The sequence below is a fragment of the Electrophorus electricus genome, chromosome 7, assembly GCF_041902795.1.
Source record: "Electrophorus electricus isolate QZ-2024a chromosome 7, ASM4190279v1, whole genome shotgun sequence".
Taxonomy (NCBI): Eukaryota; Metazoa; Chordata; class Actinopteri; order Gymnotiformes; family Gymnotidae; genus Electrophorus; species Electrophorus electricus.
In genome coordinates, this window is record NC_137503.1 from 24,773,462 (window position 1) to 24,793,203 (window position 19,742).

The following is a 19,742-nucleotide window of genomic DNA, read 5'->3' on the forward strand; positions in this document are numbered from 1 at the left end:
GACTCTGATGATTCACCACTTTGTAATGTGGACAATAATTTAGGATGCATTAATAAAGGATACACATTTTGTCCCTGCCTGTAAATGCCTTACTGTTTTTCCGTAAACCTTGAGTTCAGACATGCTGCAGGCAGCGCTTAGATGACATGGCTAGTACAACATTGCCCACTACTGGTCATGTGTGCCAAAGCTCTGCCTGTAATAATAACTTCTGGAAAAGTCCAAAACAACAGCGTTCTAGTCATGTGAATCACGCCATCAACATCCCCGCGCCGAACGGTATAAATAGACTACCGTGCATAGCGGAGGACGCTAGTTCCAGCTGCGCATCGGCTGTGGAGAAGGGACGCGTTTCCCCGACTGGGTAAGTGCGTGCTATTTTCACAGGCAGGGGAATAGAACGATGAATGTTGTGCGCTCCGCTTGTCTGATAGGCTTATAGTGATGCGTTTGCGCAGCATGCGCAACTATTTGTTTTACCGTTTTTAACATTGCAACGTATGATGTATATAGATGAAATATATGTGTTCGTTTACGCATTTAAAAAAGCACTGTTTTGTCATGTCATGCCTAATGAAATCATGCATTAAAACACAGGCTACAAATATTCATGACCGAAAACCAAAATAAACCGTTTTCCCGATTCTGCACAGCATGACCCAGCATAAAATGATATTTGGATATTATGAAAAACGGGAGTTCACTAACTAACCCTCCTTGAGGCTTTTTCACGAATAGTTTGCCAGAGTCGTTAAATTGCCGAACTGAATCGTTTTTCGCCTGAGATAAACGCTATTGATTTTTGGATAGAGAAGCGAATTTGATGCCCTGGCCCAAACGACGGTGGCTGAGGTAACGGGGGAATAAACCGGGTCAGCTGCTGTCATAGCGCGCTCTCACTGCAGCAGAACGTCATCTTCATAATAACGCGCAAAACCCTCCGGTATTAAAGCGGGCTACCTGCAGGACAGATTTATTAAAAAAATAAATAAAAATCCCGCATCGAACATATACTTTTTCTGTTTGTCCTTAGGCCCATCAAACCAAAAACTTTGAATCACTGGTGCGATAAAAGGAAATAACAGAATATAATCCCCACAGGGTGTCAGTAGAGGCTAAATTATTGCATGGATACATTTCTCACAATAACGACAGCAGTTTGCCTTTGCTGAACCCAAATAGCCTGTTGTCCGGCCCACAAATTAATCCCGTGTTAGGTGTGCAATATATATATTTTTCTAATCACATTGAGAAAACAATAATATCTGTAGAGGGCTTGGGGGGAGCAGCTCCCCGAGCTGCTGGGGGCCTGCACCATCGTGCTGTCCCCAGCCACCAGCCTGTACTGTTCACATTTCTGTAAGGAATACAGAGGGCTGCATGCCTCTTATATAATCAGACTGCATGCTTCAAAGTTTTACATTTTTCCTGAATTAACTTAGCGCGCAGGCATTTTCCAAGCATTACAGTCAGACGTTGCTGCATGCGTAAGGGTTGGCACCAGGCCGAGGCCTGGTACAGATGAAAGCAGTACCCCACTGTCTTATCAGAATTACCAAAAAGCAAAGATATTGCATTTTGTCCTCTATTAATAGCCATATGAACACAAAGGAGCTAGGGTTCCAGTGTCTGTGCAATGATGACTTGCCCAAATGGCAAAGTAAGAAGAACCACATGCTGTTACATAATGATAATAGCTGCCCAGGTTAGCTCATGCATTCATAAAATAAAAGTCACTGTTTAGTCACTTTCACCATGACCCAATGCAATACATGAAGAAAATCATTAACTCTGATGACCCCCACCACAGATTTACTCCATAGTTTACGCCATCTCTTTTCTCTGGATTCAGAGTTTACTGAATCGGACAGCTGAACTGCTAGAGTGACGGACGATGAGGGCGTGCTGGTCAGTTCTGGGCCTCTCTCTGCTCTACGTCTCTGTTGAGTGTCTCCTCCCGCCCTCCAAGGAGGAACTCCAACGTAAGTACAATGCACCAGCTGACCATGGTGGTTCTTCACATACAAGGCAGGGCAAAATTATTTATACAGCACTTTTCATGGACAGAAGCAATTCGAAGTGTTTCAAATAAGAGAATTGCTACATACATAAGTAAAATTGTTGATTTCATTTGAAATGATAAAATGAATAAAATTGATTTTAAACAATAATTTTCAAATAGATCTAAATAAACTAGCAACTAAAAGAAATAGAAAATCAGAGATCCCTTGGCATAATTGTCCTTGGGATTGTTAATACGTATATTAAAATCATAAGCAATTATATAATGGGTCCAACTCAGTAGAATTAAAAAATAAAACTTAGCTGTACATGCATCATAACATTTGCATTATACTTAGGATGCCTGTAGACAATTACTGTAGACAATTACTAGTAATATTTTTGGCACCACTTTCAGAACTGCACAGAGATAGTGAAAGGATGTAAAATCATCCACTGACAACTGTTTGCATTGGGAAAAACAATTACATGTTTTGTGCTGCACTCTCTGATCAGCAGTGTAAGCTTTAGCTTCAACATTAGATGGATGAGTGATGCTAACAGTGGTGGAAGACAAGGCTACAGAGCTGGATGTAGTTTGGCTCCAACAAAGACCCATTGCTCATTTCTGTCAGTTATATTCATGACGGCGGCTGAATTCACATATTCTCCTGACCTACCTCTGTGCGTCTCCGTTAAGCCCTCTGTCAGTAGTCTGGTGCCATACCCCACCCACAATACTCCATGTGAAGAATAGGAATGCCAGCTCTTAAACTCCAATAAAACATTTTTAGCACTGTCATTTTCTGTAGAAGTCAGCTAGAGTTGATGGCAGCTGTTCTCGCATGTCTGCAGAGATCTCCCAGTACGGTGAGAAGTACGTGGATCAGGAGATTGAGACTGCCATTAATGGGGTGAAGGAGATGAAGACGATGATGGAGAAGTCTGAGGAAGATCACAAGAAGTTTATCTCTTCCTTGGAGAAAACAAAGAAGCAGAAAGAGGTTAGAGAGGAGATACACACCATGGCCAGAAATCATTTTCGTTCTGTAATATGTTATTATATCCAGAGTTATGCAAGATGGTGTACTAGATCTGTAGCTTGTCATGCACTATAGGATGCTCTTAAGACCGCGCAGGACATGGAGGAGAAGCTGAATGAGGAGCAGAGCGTGTGTAACGACACCATGCAGGCTCTGTGGGAGGAGTGTAAGCCGTGTTTGAAGAACACCTGCGTTAAATACTATTCCCGCACCTGCACCAGTGGCTCAGGTTTGGTGGGCAGACAGGTGAGATGACATGGGCTGACCACAGTGATGCAGTCAGCATGCGAGTCTAACAGTCCTCCATGACATCTATCTTGTCCTCTATTAGGATTTTTAAAAAGATTTAAGCTATAATTCACTTAATTATTTGTCTTGAGGGAAAATGATAGTACGTCTAAATGTCTTGAGGGAAAGCAATTGTATGTCTAAACATGTGGTGCCCTCACAAAGGAAATCCAGTGAAGCGTCAACTCAGAAGCAACCATATATTTCATCTTTCTCTGTCCTTCTTTCAGCTAGAGGAATTTTTGAACCGGGTGTCCCCTTTTTCCATCTGGATCAATGGTCAGAACATTGAGACTCTGGAGAAGGAGGACCAACAGCAGAGCCAGCGCTTCCAAGACCTGGAGAGACGCTATGGTGAAGTGGCAGACGGAGTGGACAACATCTTCCTGGACAGCATGAGGGTGTTTGACCACATGCACTCACTCCACCCCTACCACTCACCCAGCATCTTCAGTAGGCCCACCCAATTCTACAGGTCCCCACTCCATGACTCAGAGTTCCATGGCTTCAGAAGCATGTTCCATCCCATGATGGAGATGGCTCGCAACATATTTGGATCATTTGGAACCTATATGGGAAGTGACATAGAATTTCCTGCTAAAGGTAATCCAGTCAAGCTTTTCTAATGTTCCAGTGCATGTGACATGATAGCAGGGATGTGATGTGTGGTCTGAGTTTGTGTGGTGTGCAAAATGGCCGTTTCTACCGATAGATGTAATTGCATTTGCCCGCGTTATGAGAGCACAGATCTTGCCCGTTTGTCCTTATTTGACAGAGGGCAGCGAGAACGAAGATGTTGTCATAACTAAGCCATTTGGGGATGATAAAATGACCTGCAGGGAGATCCGCCGCAACTCTGCAGGCTGCATAAAACTTCGAGAGGAATGTGAGAAATGCAAGGAGATCCAGCACATTGGTGAGCTTGGGGTCAAAGTCATTACAAAAAATGAACATACTGAGACGTTTGAGTTATTCTTGTACTGATGAGACACTTTCAAAAAATGTAAATCACAGTAGTTTATATTTAGTAATGCTTGTCTTTTAATTCCATGTATTAGATATTGATAGTCAAGCTTCAGATTGGCCAATACTGGTTCTTTTCTATAGATTGTTCTGGAAAGAAGCCACTGGAAGGCCCTCTGAAGGAGGAACTGGAAAAGGCTCTAGCCCTGGCGGAAAGATTTACCCAGGAGTACAATAAGCTCCTGAAGAGCTTTGAGGAGGAGATGTTGAAAACATCTGAGCTGCTGGACTCATTCAACAAGCAGTTTGGCTGGGTGTCCTCATTGGCCAATCACACCAAGAGTGAGGATGGTATCTTTAAGATCAAAGTGGTAAGCCTTATTTGAACGTAAGCTTATTTAAATCCAACAATTCCTGTTTAAGGAAAACCTAGAGTCAATTTTTCTTGAAAGTTAAAACACCAAATTGAAATGAGGTTCCATTTAATCTGTCATTTTCTTAGCACACAGCAAAGGCTTCTCTAGCAAAAGTGTGAACATTTTCTCATTACATTCACTCATTTTTTTCCACACTTTTTAAAACAGTTGACACAGATGTCACTGAAAAACATAAAACATCATTGGATAACTGAGTAAAACAAGAAAAACAGTGAGAGCTAAATGCCTTTGACATGCTGACTGTCTTGGAATGTTTTAATTAGTGACTTAACTGAACAAGCGTAAGAGAGAAAGTCAAGCTAATGAAGTAATCTAAACACTTTTTGGTTTAATAAAAAAGGTCAAATCTAGAACTTCGGAGGACCCAGAGAAGCAAGGTGACACCAACGTATCAGTCAAACTGTTTGATGAGCCAGAAATGAGTTTCATTGTGCCAGGGGACATCCCATGGAATGACCCCAAGTTCTCAGAGATGGTGGCAAAGGAGGCTCTGGACCACTACAAACAGATGATTGTGTGGGTATTCTAGAAATTTCTGCAGAGAGATGCACAAAAACACTGCATTCATTCTTTTTTTGGGGTTATGTCAAATCATTTAACAGCTTTCTTTTCCCCTCCTTTTAGTTAAGTGAAGAGCAAGAGTCCAGGCTGGACATTCTGTCAAGGAACTGACAGAAACGGCTTCACAAGTCACTGAAAAATGTACTAAGCATTAATCACTCGAAATACCGAAAGCCGTTCTACATATTTAGCTGGATATCCTCTAGCATTATTTCTGCTGTATGATCCTCTTCTAACCATCAAAAAAAGACCCTCAGGAGATTGTATGAAAATAAATGTGCTTCTAGAAATAGCCAGCTGTACACTTACAAAAATGTTAATAAAACATGTAAAGGAGTCCAGTTACTCTTCTTTTCCATATAAATTGTTTCATTGGATAAGCAGATCATAACCTTGGTCTTCAGACGAACATGATTGTCAAGTCAAACACGCTGTAGTGGAATTTGGAAAACAGCCTGCCATTGTACCCAGTCATTTTCCTCTGGCAAATCAGAGAATCAGAGATGAGAAGGGCTCTACTGCCCCCGTCTTTGCCTGTAGAGTGCAGACTCTTGCCACTTCACAGCGAAATTACACTGGGCCGCGGCAGCAGGCACAACTCTTAACGAGACATGTCGATGTTATAATACACACCTCAAACTGCAATCTCGCATTCAGCTGGTAACAAAGGTAAACTGCAGGAGTACTTCACAAAAGGCTCTGTGAAAAGATGCTCCCTTTAAATATTTAATGTTGTATTTACCTACAGCAACTCTGGACCTCCTATCAACAAAAATCTTCCAATGCAAATGGACAATAAAGGATAAGTTATTAAAATATTGTGCCATCTTTATTTTGTGTAAAAATCACACAGCTGCTAGTTCATTCTGCAGAGATACATCCATGCAGTTAAACATCTATGATCCCACAGCCATAATATAAGCAATTAAATAGAATAGTTGCTGTTAGTCAGCAATTAATGCAAATTTACATACGAGATCAAAAGATGTATATCATACAATATACAACAACCCCTTATACAGTACATCGACCTGAACAGCAGGAAAGGAAGGCTCACCTTGATTCCACAGTTTGGGGGAGCACTGGTGTGAAAACCTGAATGACTAGAATAAGGCTTCAAAGACAGGTGGGTAGAAATGGAATTATGAGAAAACGGAAAAGACACCAAATGACCGACCAACCGACCAAGTAAAAACCAAACAAGAATTTAAATCAGCATAACAACGTAAAAGTCATACTAGTTGAGATAATGGACACAAATTAAGTGGTTCAATTGTAAGAGCAGTTTTATATAAACTATGAACACAAACAACATGCAAAAATTGTGTTACGGAGTAAAAGGACAGACAAAAGAATGGCAAGGAGACAATAGCAGTCATTCCATCTCAGGTCTCACATTTATAGGTGACATCACAGGGAAGCAGGATCCTGAAGCATGAAGCATTCAGACTGTTCAGACATGTGAGGTACACTATAGGCAGCGTCCTTATGAGGGAGTCGGGTGGAGGCCCACTAATAAAATATCTGTTGTTACACTAGGTCAATGACTGTACAAGGTTTTAAAAAAAATCATTTTGTTATACCACAGATGTTAAAAGAAGAAAATAGAGCAGTCTTTGTTGCATTATGCCTTATATTTGTAACCGTTGCTCACACGCGCACGTGCGTGCGCACACACACACAAACACACACGCGCGCGCACACACACGCATAGACGTGACCTCCACTAGCAGATTAGGGAGGTTACAAGAACTATGATTGCGTGCCTAGCACAATCATTCATGAACGTACTTCTGAAACGGAGCATAATCTTCCCAAAGTCAGTCCCCTCCTCTGATCATCTGGCCCATTGGCTAACACGATTATCAGAGCATGCTGGGGTACCACTGTGCCCCCAGAAACATCACTGTGAGCAGGGGGTCTTAAACAGCACCCCCTACTTCCCACATTCAGCAGTGGGCACCAGCCAACTCCATTCTGCACAAGACAAGAGGACTGACATTAATAACGGCAAACACTCGGTTTCTTCAAAAGTGCCAAAACGTACTACATCCCTATCCCCCGTCTCTCAGCACATCCCACTCTAAGACCAGGATGGGATGTGTGAGAGCAGCGAGGAGGAGTTCGAAGAGGAGGAGACGGTGGCAGCAGACTCCTCCTTCACGCAAAATGGGGATTGCAGCTGGAGGAGCAGGGGAGAAGGGGCTGAAATGTGTGTCCTCCCACAGGATCTACTGGACCATTCCCATCACAGCTTTCTTTACACCTTAAAGATGGGAAAACGGTCTCAGCTGTTCCAGCTGAACTTCCAAGGATATTCTCTCTTCTAGCAAGTCCTGAAAAAGAAAGGGGGAAAAAAAAGGGAGTTAATTATTATTTGCAAGATTCTGTTCTACAAGTCACTGATTCTTGAGATTACTTCAAAAAGAGGGAGCTAAAAAGTGTCTACACTCAAGGATGTCTTTAAACGTTCAATTCAGTCCTAGTGGAACTCCAGAGGCTCCACATTTCTGTCACGTTCTAGGGCGAAGCACACCAGGGTCAGGTAACCGAGGCCTGCTGAGGCTTATGTAGCTGATGTAGGTGTGCTGGGAGCTCAGGGTGTGGAGAACTGGTTTAAAAACCTGTCTTTACACACCTTCAACTGCTGCTGTAATTCACTATTGAGTCTGGCCAGAACGGTGTTTGTCTCTTTGTTCCTTCTGATGGAAGCCTGAATAGCCTTTTTATCTTTCCCAATAGACCTGTTTTGAATGAAACCGAGAACATGTCAGTGCATGGGACACCGCCACGGTCATAAAATCCAGAGGTGTGAAGCAGTGAGAGCATACTCTGTGGGCACACGTACCGCGGAATAGAGGCCTGGGTTGCTAGGACACCGGGGACAACGCTAGATTTCTGCGGGTGGTCCTCCACGTCGGGTCGGAGTTCATCCTCCGACTTGAGCCTCCGCCGGACAGGTTTGGGAGGCGGGGCGAGAGGAGTGGAGCCTTTGGCCTGCATGGAAACACAGTGGTCGCCTGGTCATTGCAAAGCGTTAGCACTGCTTAATCAAGACGCTGGCTTGGCCATGCATGTGGGTGTGGACTCGTACAAGAGCGTCCAGAATTACTGGTCTCATTGCTGAAACATATGGTGAGAAATACATTTTATTTGTAAGGTTCATCTTACACAGAGAAGAAACGTGAGTTAGAGTTAGCTGCAGCCCTACACTGAGTGTGTAGCAGGTGTGGAGGGAGAGAGAGCGTACAGAGTTCACAGTGGCTGGAGTGCGCTCCTCAGCCTGTGTGTCATTCTTCGTCGCTCTGACAGCCCCGGCAGCGTCCACACCTTTCTCCACCTGCACAGAACACAAGGGGCCGCTTGAGGCACTGCAAATAGCAAGGCGGCTCTCTCCCATCCTCTGGCTGGTACCCCCCAACCAACACACACACACACACACACACACACACACACACACACACACACACACACACACACACACACACACACACACACACACACACACACACACACACACACACACACACACACACACACACACACACACACACACACACACACCAGGCTTTCTCTTGTGAGCCAAAATGTGGAGTTTCATTATATTTTACAATGACATCACATGGACATATGGCTCTAATGAAATCTAGTTTGTACCTAGTTAGTACCAAACCAAAACCACATTTGGTCTGTGTCAACAGAGTGTAACCTGTTCATTCCTAAAATTTGTTATAATTCATGTGATGTACTGGAATTCAGATTTAGGTTTACAACCCCACAGGTATAAAAATGTAAAGCTTGTTTCCTCAATCTGGATTAAATCCAAGCCTAGATAGATTCCAAACGTGATTCACCATTGACAACGTAATTAATTCCAAGGAAGGCTTGATACTTGTCCAGGAAACCTTCCCTTAAGTTTTCATTTATTTATTTATTTTTTAAATGGTTTTCTCCGGTAGAAGAATGTTGGGCCCACCTGCCCGCCATCCTGCTGTGTGTCTCCATCGTCTACCGGCTGCTCCACAGCGAAGACCTGGAACTGACTGAAGTCAGCAAAGTTGGGCTGCTCTGGCATCTGCTGGGGCGAGGTGCTGGAATGTGCTGGAAGACCGTCTCCATCTACAGGACGATGCCCATGTGGCACTGATGTCTGAGCATGGAGACAAGAAAACATGAGATACACGCAGGAACGTGTGTGGGCGCACACACACAAACCCAAACATTAAATGTGTGTGCACACACCCCCACCCACACCTCGTTAGCCAACTGAAAAACAATCTCTCCTGTATGGTTGCAGAAACATTATAGTAGCTCGCCCTGGGAGGAGTACCTGTGTCGGTAGGGGTCGAGGAGGCACAGCAGGTGGAAAGGCTACGACTCCTGCCTGCTGCTGGGTTCCTGGCAAACACAACACACAACATGCACTCAGTCTCCCAGCAACCAAACACCCTTTCAGAACACAGGGAGAACGACAACTCCAGCGGCCTCGGGAGAGTGGCCATGAGGGCTCTTTGCACCTGCAGCGACGGCGGTAAAGTTCCTGTTCATGTCCAGAGAGGAGGAGCGCGAGTGTGAGGCGTGGGGGCGGGGAGGGGGCGGCGGTGGAGCCACAGCTTTCAGGCCCTCAGGGGACGTCCCAGAGTGAGACCTGCAGGGAACATACATGTGCTCAAAACGACCGCCAGCACCACACTCAACACAAACCACTAGGGGCATAAAATGACTTCAACCACTTTCTTTGTAATTCAAGGCATTCTAGGTAAAAGTGCACATCTTCAGATTTAGTTACATATTTCCTACAAATTTGATAAGTTTCTTGTAGGTAAAGTGCATCTACCGTTTAAAAAAAAAAAAAAAAAAAAAAATAGAATCAAGAGCCACTGATGCAAAATCTACAAAACATAAACCACTACCTCTGTCTAGTTACAGCACTTGAGATAGGCTCCTGATCAGATGTAAAAGAGTCAGAGCTGCTATAGCCGTCACCTGTAAGACAGAAATACAGAAACCTTAGACTCCACTGTACACTTGAGAAACTCCTCTTTGCTGCCAAGGCTCAGTCCAATCCTGTGAAGCTGAAAGCAGCTCACTGCTGCTTTATTAAACTTACCCACAGTGCTGCCAGGAAATTTGATTGCTGCTAGCTTTTTCTCCTCCGAAAGTTCAGGTGGTTTAGCCATTAATGGACTTGTTGGATGTGTGTGGTCTGTAAAACGAAGAAGCAAAACACAGAGTAATCAAATTCTTTAAAATACCTTTAAATTAATCAGTTTGTTCCTTCTATATACATGATTTGAACAATGTTCAAGTAAAATCAGGATGGAATTAAGACATGCTTTAGAAGATGCAAAAAAACACAAAACAAAAAAAAAACACGTTTTAGATCATATGAGACACAAACTCTAAAGGAGACAGCTCACTAAATTACAACAAATGACAAACTACATCCTCATCCATTCATTCAAAACCACAATGTAAGTAGAAGCACTGCGTGACTAGATTACAATAGGACAAATCACTAGTAATTGGCTGTTAGCCGTCTGAACCTTTTTTTTCGCTCCAGTGGACAGTTCCTCAGTTTGGACAGAGCACTCACAAAACCATTTCACTGCGAGTTACACCATGTATGACTATGTACGTGACAAATAAACCAAACTTAGACACTTGCAGTGCTAAGAGGCTCAGATCTCATATGACAAACACAGAAATCTAAAAAGAGGGCATTAGAACAAATCTCCTTTCCATAAATAAAAAATGCCCCACTTGAAGTGTTGTACAGAATAAAAACTTAAGTTTAAAAAAAAATTCCCCTACCACTTGCAGTTCTTTTCAGCTCCATCTCCTGCATGTGTATCTTGCTGGGAGTCATACGGATGGGCACAGGATGCACTATTGCTGTATCCTGTAAAATAGATTCATGTCTCAGTCATCACAGCAGGAGTCACTCCTCCTCACATATGATTCAGTAGGCTATGTGATCAGTCTTTCCCCTTAAAAAATAAAATTAAAAAATGCTATAAAGATAGCTATACAAAACTGTCATTACCTAGACCAAGTTATGTGAAGAGCGAGCGTGACAGAATATTTCATAAGCTGAGCAAGCAAAACAAAACAAAAAAAATTGTCTCGTGGCCAGTAATGCAGATGAATTTGCAATGAAAACATGCATTTTCAAGACAGAATCCCGAGGGCACAGGGGGTTAATGAAAAATCATTAATCATGAAAGAGCACTAAGTGATTGACTTACAGGGTCAGCTGGTGCAATGTTAGAATCAAATTGGGTCAGAGTTTGTGAGCTTGAGGAACGTTCGCTAAAAGTCTCCCACTGCTGGAGAGACAGAGCAGAGACATGTCAGCATGGGGCGTACACTGGACTCACAACAGCACCACGGAGCCTACAGTATACAGCAGCAGTGTACCTAAAGCTTCCAGTTTCCGGTCCACTCAACAATATACACAGAGGAAGAGAGATATATGCTAATAACACATACATATGCTAATAATGCTAATGAGGCACCTCCTTTTTTAAATATCCAAAACACATGCATATACTTCCTCCCAAGACACAATCAGCCATCTTTTCACACTGCTACTAGCAACAGACTAGTTTGGCTATCATCACACTAAACGGCAGAATGATGTGGGGGAAACCAGGGCTTTTTTTCTACCCAGAGAGCAGGGCCAGGTCTGGTTAGGGTATGATGAGGACATGGGACCATCCTGATGATGGGGTTAAAACATCACGCAGCTGGACCACTCAGGCCCTACTATATGCCTTCTTAGTTGTAGGGCGACTGACCATTGTGCAGTAATGAACCATCACCAGTGTGAATACAAATGATGGCGACTTCGAGTCACAACTGCATATGGGCAGGATACGCCCAATAACCATGACCAAATCCAACAAATATTGTATGACATATCCAATCTAGTCACCAAAAATGAACTCAATAGTCATATAGACTAAAAGGTAAAAACTGAATTCAACTGAAAAACGTTTACAGTATACCTCAAACCAGGTATATTTGAAAAATATGAGTATAGTTGTTCTCACTTCCACTTGATTTCCAAACAGGGGGGAGGAAAAAGAAAAGAAAAGAAAAGAAAAAAAAAAAAAAAAAAAAAAAAAAAAAAGCCGGGGGGGAACTAACTGCTGTAATCTCATTAATGGATCCAGCCAGTCTATTACAGACACTTCAGTTGAGGTGAAGTACAGTAGGGCAAACCTCATTGCTCTGGTTGAGCTCTGGCCAGTTCTGGTTCAGGGAGGGCATGGAGGGAGATTTATTGGGGGTCACCTCCACAGGAGAACTGGAGAAACCCACCTCAGGGGCAGACTCCGGGACTCCTGAAACACACAGGCGTCGTTCGTACAGTCACGGGCACAGACACACATCCACATGCTGTATGCCTGATGTCCTCCTCTTCATCCCACGACGCTGATATGATTAGGAAAGGGTACTTTGCCATACTTTCTCTCCTACCTGCTGAGTCATCCAGATCAATCAGCTTTGGCATCAGGCTCTCGGGAAGCTTCTCTGGAAGGTCATAACCATTCTTCCTCGCGACTACAAGATGAAACGCTGCACAGAACTCATCCAGAGTGAGAGCACCATCTTTATCAAAATCTGAGAGCTCCCTGCAGGGAAGAGAAAAAACAGTTTATGCTGACACTGTGAATTTTATATGTTGGGGGGATTTAAGATCTAGTCTGTGGTTTGCACAGGAAGACAACTTCCTCTTAAAAGCATGACTCAGGCAAAGTCATTCAGACAGCTCAGTGCTGAACATCATAACATACACCATTACTGCAATTATCACTGCCAAAAGTATCTACATGTGAGCAACATACAATACTTTATGGTTGTGGTTTTTTTTTTTTTTTTTAGATATTTATTTTTTTGAACAGGCTTAAGCAATGTTTTCCAAGCCAAGCACAAACAATGAGGGACAAAGTAAACTCAATAAAGCTACTCACCAAATGTGAGACAATTCTAGAATAGGCAGCTTTGATTTAGTAAAAAACTCCTTTGCAGCAGAGCCTGAAAAACAACAGTATCCCAATAGTTTATTAGATAATACAAAAGATCACAATAAACAAAAAATGTAATCTTAATAAGTCTATAATAAAGCTCCGCAGTAAAGGCTGGAAAAAAAAAAAAACTATACTGAGAATATACTGCTATATGTTGTATTTAAAACTAATTTCATACACATTGGCATATGTTTGATAAAACAGATTAAGATTGGTTAGCAAAATCATCATATGAACGCAAAATATGAGACTGATCAAGGTGTTCACAGCACACTAAACCTCTGCTCTGTGTTAAAGGGCATGTTTACATATTGCACCTTTGTGCATCAAAGCTACAATAATAATAACCAAAACACACACTGTGCAGCTCTACTGTATGGATATACATGGAAACAAAGGCAGGTGTTTACTTGCCAGGAATAAAACCAGTCAGGTCAGGTTGAATAGTTTTGAACTGGTTAATGTAATACTGTCTCTGCTCATCTGTGATTTTCCAGGGGTCCTCGTAGCCACTGGCCTGTCTTTGGATCTCATTTGTTGTTGCTGCAGACGCCACTGTTCGTACTGTTGTGCTCTCCTGCGGGCAAGTCACAGTGGAGGCGGCAGGATACAGAGATGGGAATGAGATTACTTCACAAAAGAGGACAACGAGAGCAAAGATGAAAACAATATGAGCTCAGAGGCCATAAAGTAATGTTTAGAACTTGTTTACGAGGAAGAGACAGCCAAAGCAAGCATTAAAGATATTTACCCATGTAGGAAGGCACAGCATCTAAACTGTTTTACATGTAAATATTTGCTTAGCTCCCACAGATACCTGCATTGTTTGTTTCAGGCAAGGTGCGGGAGAAAAAAAATCCTACGTCTGGACTACACAAATATTGAAACGACTTTGTGCTGACCCATTCATGAAAGCGATCACCTTTAACAAAGGAGCTTTTAAAAGCGTCAGAGTGGTGAGAAAGGCAACAGATGGAGGGAGGCGTGCGCCGCCCTACCTGAGCGGAAGAGGGGTGCACTGCCGGAAGTGTGCTGGAGGGAGGCGTGTCAGTAAAACTGACCCAGCTTTCCTGAACGGGAGGAGGTGAATGGGAAGCCCACATCCCATCACCTGCTGCAGAACGGAGGAGGGAGGGGGTGGATAAGAAGAGGGAGGAGGGGAATGAAGAAACACTGGTTACATCGAGATGGTGCTTAATGGTTGTTCTAAAGGACATCATAAACATGCGTTTTTCTATACACGGGACTCTTGAACGTCATGAACAGACAAGCTCCCCAAATTATAGGAACGCACTCAAAGACATAAAAATAACTTTCAGAAAGAATCCAGATCAATGCCATCCTTCGCTTTATTTCACAAGTTAAAACAGGACAGTGATGCCAGGGGCCAGCGCGTGAAGAGCAGCAGCGAGTTCACAAAGGAAAGATTGTTGCTCTAGCAAGGCACTTCATCTCCTCTTTATCAAATTTGCGCTGACAGCCTTTCAAGAAGCAACTCCTTCGATTAGGCGTGTTAATTTTCTATTTATAAAGATCTATTAAGCATGATTTGACTATATTTGCTTAATGTATGTTGATGTCTAATCATGTCTGACATTTCAACAATATATCAGTTATGGACAAATGACAAAAATCTTTAATGTCTTTGTGGGCTGGTTAGTTTAAACAACCAGTCAGCCTGTCCAACGATGGCAGAGGAAGCCCTCCATGTGTGTGTTTGGCAGTGGGTACCTGGTTGTGCTTCTCTAAAGGGTGGCCAGGCGGCTCCTGCCACGGCAGGTGGTCTGTCCACAGCCCCTCCACTGGCCTGCCGCTTGTGCTTTCTCCAGGCATGGGGCGAGGTGGGCGGGGACTGGTGAGGTGAGACTACAGGAGACGTAGTGTCTGGCTGGGGTCAGAGAGATGGAACATCCATTATCACACAACTACCACAGCCTTCTGATAGTTAACTGGATTGGGCCTATGTCCAATCAGGTGTGGTCTGGAACATTTGCTTCAGGGAGTAGACATGTTTGAGACTGGCACTTGAGGCAAACAGAAAGGACACAGACATTATCAGTACTAGTAAGTTGCTTTTGAAGGGCCAAATTTGCCTGTCTAAAATAAATTTAGATTTTTATAATGAAATTTAAAAAGCAACCCCGATTATCCAACTGGGGAATACGGGAACTTTCAGTTACAATAAGAAGAGATGCAAGATGACTCCACAGAGATACGAGTGGATCAGCAGATAAGAGCAGTACACTGACCTGAGGCTCCACGGCAGACACACATGGCTGGATCACCTCATGGGTGGACAATTTTTTGGCTGGTACTCTGCCTGGGGGCCTGGGAATCACACTGGAGTAAGGCCCCTGATTCTCCGTGTCTGGGTACATGGCTGTGTGCCTGGACTCCTGTTCATTCTTGCCCACCACAAAGCGAGGGAGGGGCAGGTCTTTGACTGCAAAACCCAACATATCAGATAAACATATACATAGTACTGTGTAATGATACATTTGCAAATATAACTAGCTAAGACACAGTGACATACCCAACTGTCTAATGTAATCACCAGATGCAGAACAAGCTGGGGAGGCTAAAGTCCTTCAGGTCTTTTACATCATGGTTAATTTTAAATAAAGGAAAAAGCCTTTCCAAATTGTATCTGTGCTTAAGGGCCCCTTTTGCAATTTCCTGTTGATTCAGTTTCCATTCTTCTACAGTATCTTCAGGCATACAGGGATGTCCTTATTTCCTGCTTATTTACATCGGCACCCGCTTTTCACTCCTTCATCTCTGAAACCAGTCATTTCCTCATGTCTAAATGCAGGGTTTAGAGCTTTTCGGCTAGATAACTAAAAATTGCAGGGGAGGACAACAGAACACACACTTTGCCTTTTGTTTGCATTTTGACAAAAGAGTACTCTTTGGCTAAGAGACAACTGCACAGACCAGTTAATGGGGTGAAGTATTACTGCAGACCACAGGACCTACAATCAAGTTTTTCAGTACTTATGGGGTAGATTCAAATGATAGATTTGAGACACCATTTTATATAACCCACTTGATTTTTATTTAGTACAAAACACACGGGAAAGTGCAACATAAAACTGAGCAGACAATTAACCAGACATATGCATTATAACTTTATTCATAAAGAGACATATTTAATTTGTTTTTAAAGCAAAAAAGTGTCTTTGCTTACCACTGTTTAAGCTCTCTACACGAAGTGGCAGGCCAGACTGGGCCAGAGCAATGAGTTTCAATGCAATGTAAAACTGACTCCTGCCGAAATGGCCAAGACGAGTGGCACCACAGAGTTCAGTAATCTGAAGAACAAATAAGAACAGTGCAAAATATTGACCTTTAACAAATTGCCAAGAATGACTAATGACTACATCTGTAGCAATACTCAGATTTGGATGAAACTGCTCCCCCCCGCCCCCCGGCCGCTCAGGTGGAATGAATGAATAGTCTGAATCTAGTGACAAATTATTTCAGTTCACCAAAATCAATAGCATGAAATTTGCTGAAAAGTTTGCATGAGAGACACGCCCCTTGTCATACAGTTCTGTATGCCAAGCCACTGCATTTACACTACTGGATCCTAGATGTGAGTGTGGCAAAGTCCTCATTTGCTGAGACAGCATAAGATTACTTTTGGAATTCAGATTCTCCCAACTGCTCCAAAACAATCAGTAAGAAATGTGGCTTCTTCTGATATCTACTATAAATATTGTAACAAGAAATCAAGATATCAACCAAGGTAACAAAAACATTAGCCCTAATGCTGTAAGTGCAAAAAGGAGGGAGAGCTAATTATTTGTGGATACACAAGTTGTGTGCCATTTAAAATTAAATAACCAGGTTAAATCACACATGGTGCAAAATCGTACTTCTGCCATGCACGATATACTAACGTCCTTTTATGGCTGTTTAATCTAGATACTTAACCTAACTAAAAGATAGCCTATATTAAATAGTCTTTAACATCGAAATCATATCTTACCAGTCAGAGTATAAAAGAAACAAACAAGACGTTAAATGACTAATAAAGGCTTCCATGTACACAAGATAACGAACCTACGATATCCATTTATAAGCGGTGAAAAGGAAAATAACTGTACTGACCCAACGGATTTAGCCACACACACTACTCATAAAATGTATTGTTTAGCCATCCAGGGATGTGTGTACTAGCTAGCCAAGTACATCATAGTGTGAAAGCTCATTAGTTGGTTTAATCATCTACAACTGACCAGTTATTAGATGCGGGCTGTTTTTAAAAAATAGTTATGCAGCAAGCTAGCGTTAGCTAACTAGCCAGCCAGCCAGCTAACTTCGCAAAAGACTGCAATATTATGAATGATCTAATCTGTTATCACCCTGCTATCGTTAGTTAAATCTACAGATAAAGAAACTACACAAGATGACTTAGTAAAACTCAGTTTAATTATATGCAGATAAACTACAGGTCTGTTAGGTGGCTAGAGTAGTCGCACACCTTAAGCTTATTTGGCAATCAGTTTCGTAGCTGATAACGCTAGACAGCTAGCGTTATGTTCGCTATTTAACGTTCATTTACCTGGAGTACCACGTCGTTGGACAGTTGGGCCGCTCGGAAAAGGTCAAGAACTTTGCCGTTGGATGCCACTTTTTTAGTGTTGTCCACGTCGCAATAGACAAACAAATCTGAATAATATTTCTGCTCGACATCGCTTAACGTTAAACTCTCCATTGTGGCATATACTACAATGACGACCGAGCTAGCTAGCGTTAGCCAGCAAGAAACGAAGGCTGTGGTGTCCCTAGCTCGACTAGCTCGCCACACAGCTACCGACTGTCCAGATAAGGGCGAATGAGCGCGGCGTGGACTCGCTTAGCAAAGGCCAAATATCCTTCTTCAGTCTTTTTTTTCAGCTATTCTAAAATTACACGTGAAATGTACGGGACAACAAAGACGAAGTGTGAACAGAATAGTAGCGTGCCAAACCTTTAACGTTAGGTTACACACTAGTTAAGTTACGGGCAGTAGCTAGCAGGCTAGCGTCCCTGTAGCTCCGTTCAAGCCAAACTGCGACGCCAGTTTACAACATCGTTAGCCACGCTAACCGCTAGCTCGCCTCACCAAGTCAGAGGCGCAGTGGACAGCTAGCTAATCAACTCCCGAACCGCTGACGCTGTGCTTTTTTTTTCAGAGGAAGTAATAACACTGTGCCCTTTACTCGTTTTCAACGACGGAGCGAGGCGTCTGTAGAAAGATCGAGTTTTAATTTAAAACTTTTCCTAGAAATAAAGTTTCGGGCTCTTTGGGCTCCTTCCATCAACAGACAGCGCCGCCATTCCCGTCCCCCTGACGTCATCATACAGTCCTAGTGTGTCTGTTCGATGGAGGACCCGGATAGACAATTGCCGGATGAATAATCCCGAGATGAGCGTAATCCCTGCTATTTATTAGGTATAAAGAGACAAATTATGTTTGTCTCTCAGACGAGAAAATGCAGTTCTTGTTTGATGTCGCTCGAATATATAAATGTTTATGGGGTGGTCCGAGCTTTGCCTGGGGCAAACTAAAGTTTCAGATGCGATTTGAATACTCATATATTGTAGAAATCGATTAACTATAATATCTTATGACAACATATGATGTATTCCACCTGCATTGCATACAGGAGCATGATCAAATTGTCTGATCAGAAGTTCACTTTGAAACTTTCAAGGCCACTAAGTATAAACCTTCTATATTAATGTATGCATTATGTTCGTTGCATTATGCGTTCCTTGTTTGTTTAGATATAAAAAATATATATACATATTATAAGTATAACTACCTACTTCTTAAAATTGTGCCTGACATGAAAACAGAAAACTCAAATGTGCAGCAATTACAAAATAGGCAACCCTGCCGCATATGATTGGGTAGATGTCCACTAGAGGGCCCCTTAACAAGCAAACAATCACAGGCACGAACCGTATGTACAATTCATATTAGTCAATGGCATAGTCAATGGCACGAACAGACATCTAAACTATATAAGGCTAGAATTCAGTGTAGTGGAGCACAAATGTATCATTCCATATGTATGTATACACACACACACACACACACAAATAAACCTATCCAAGGGGTAGTTTATATGAATATTTTCTCCATTGCAAGTATGTTCATAGTCAACTTACTCCACCTGCCAAATAATGTCTATTTTCTTTGGTCATAGATTTCTTCTTGAAATGTTAATTTCTGAACTCATTACAGAGACTGATCCCACAGTGGAAAGGTATTCTCAAGATGAAGTCCCTAGCTAGAAAAGAAGCAGCCTACTATGTTACTGAGTTGAAGAGTTTATATGCAAATTTGTCTTTATTGCCCAACAAATTCTCAAAACATGTTTCACTGAGGCAGTTATTTTATATCCTGAAAGAGCAATCAC

At 42.5% G+C, this 19,742-nt stretch overlaps 2 protein-coding genes across 5 annotated transcripts; one reads left to right on the forward strand and one right to left on the reverse strand.

Moving 5' to 3' along the window:
• The first annotated feature begins 206 nt into the window (after positions 1-206).
• On the forward strand, positions 207-5,630 carry clu (clusterin). The gene is made up of 9 exons (XM_026998321.3): positions 207-364; positions 1,853-1,982; positions 2,857-3,005; positions 3,120-3,290; positions 3,563-3,935; positions 4,108-4,248; positions 4,440-4,666; positions 5,073-5,248; positions 5,357-5,630. The coding sequence occupies exons 2-9, from the start codon at positions 1,895-1,897 to the stop codon at positions 5,358-5,360; spliced, it is 1,329 nt and encodes a 442-aa protein (XP_026854122.2). The 5' UTR covers positions 207-364; positions 1,853-1,894; the 3' UTR covers positions 5,361-5,630.
• Positions 5,631-6,100: 470 nt separating this feature from the next.
• Positions 6,101-18,680, reverse strand: reps1 (RALBP1 associated Eps domain containing 1). 4 transcript variants are annotated; one of them, XM_035524158.2, is made up of 20 exons: positions 17,897-18,679; positions 16,517-16,640; positions 15,579-15,772; positions 15,061-15,217; positions 14,328-14,440; positions 13,744-13,906; positions 13,273-13,336; positions 12,779-12,933; positions 12,521-12,642; positions 11,542-11,622; positions 11,108-11,195; positions 10,404-10,499; positions 10,207-10,279; positions 9,811-9,941; positions 9,624-9,691; positions 9,270-9,443; positions 8,544-8,633; positions 8,142-8,290; positions 7,932-8,037; positions 6,101-7,629 (listed from the first exon to the last, which is right to left on the reverse strand). In XM_035524158.2, exons 1-20 carry the CDS (start codon positions 18,047-18,049, stop codon positions 7,561-7,563), a joined length of 2,370 nt encoding a protein of 789 aa, XP_035380051.1. In that variant the 5' UTR covers positions 18,050-18,679; the 3' UTR covers positions 6,101-7,560. The 4 variants fall into 4 exon arrangements, 3 of the variants coding, with proteins under 3 accessions (XP_035380051.1, XP_035380050.1, XP_035380052.1); XM_035524157.2 differs by having other exon boundaries at positions 14,328-14,443; XM_035524159.2 differs by lacking the exon at positions 11,542-11,622 and having other exon boundaries at positions 14,328-14,443.
• Between the last annotated feature and the right edge of the window lie 1,062 nt (positions 18,681-19,742).

What these genes read in the sequence shown, in the direction of transcription:
- clu (XM_026998321.3), top strand. Translation starts at nt 1,895, where the DNA reads ATGAGGGCGTGCTGGTCAGTTCTGGGCCTCTCTCTGCTCTACGTCTCT. An exon ending in AAACAAAGAAGCAGAAAGAG is followed by an intron (nt 3,006 to 3,119) that starts GTTAGAGAGGAG and finishes CATGCACTATAG; the next exon opens with GATGCTCTTAAGACCGCGCA. An exon ending in CATAGAATTTCCTGCTAAAG is followed by an intron (nt 3,936 to 4,107) that starts GTAATCCAGTCA and finishes CTTATTTGACAG; the next exon opens with AGGGCAGCGAGAACGAAGAT.
- reps1 (XM_035524157.2), bottom strand. Translation starts at nt 18,049, where the DNA reads ATGGAGAGTTTAACGTTAAGCGATGTCGAGCAGAAATATTATTCAGAT. An exon ending in AGCTCAACCAGAGCAATGAG is followed by an intron (nt 11,623 to 12,520) that starts GTTTGCCCTACT and finishes CTGTCTCTCCAG; the next exon opens with CAGTGGGAGACTTTTAGCGA. An exon ending in GCTGAAAAGAACTGCAAGTG is followed by an intron (nt 10,500 to 11,107) that starts GTAGGGGAATTT and finishes TTCGTTTTACAG; the next exon opens with ACCACACACATCCAACAAGT.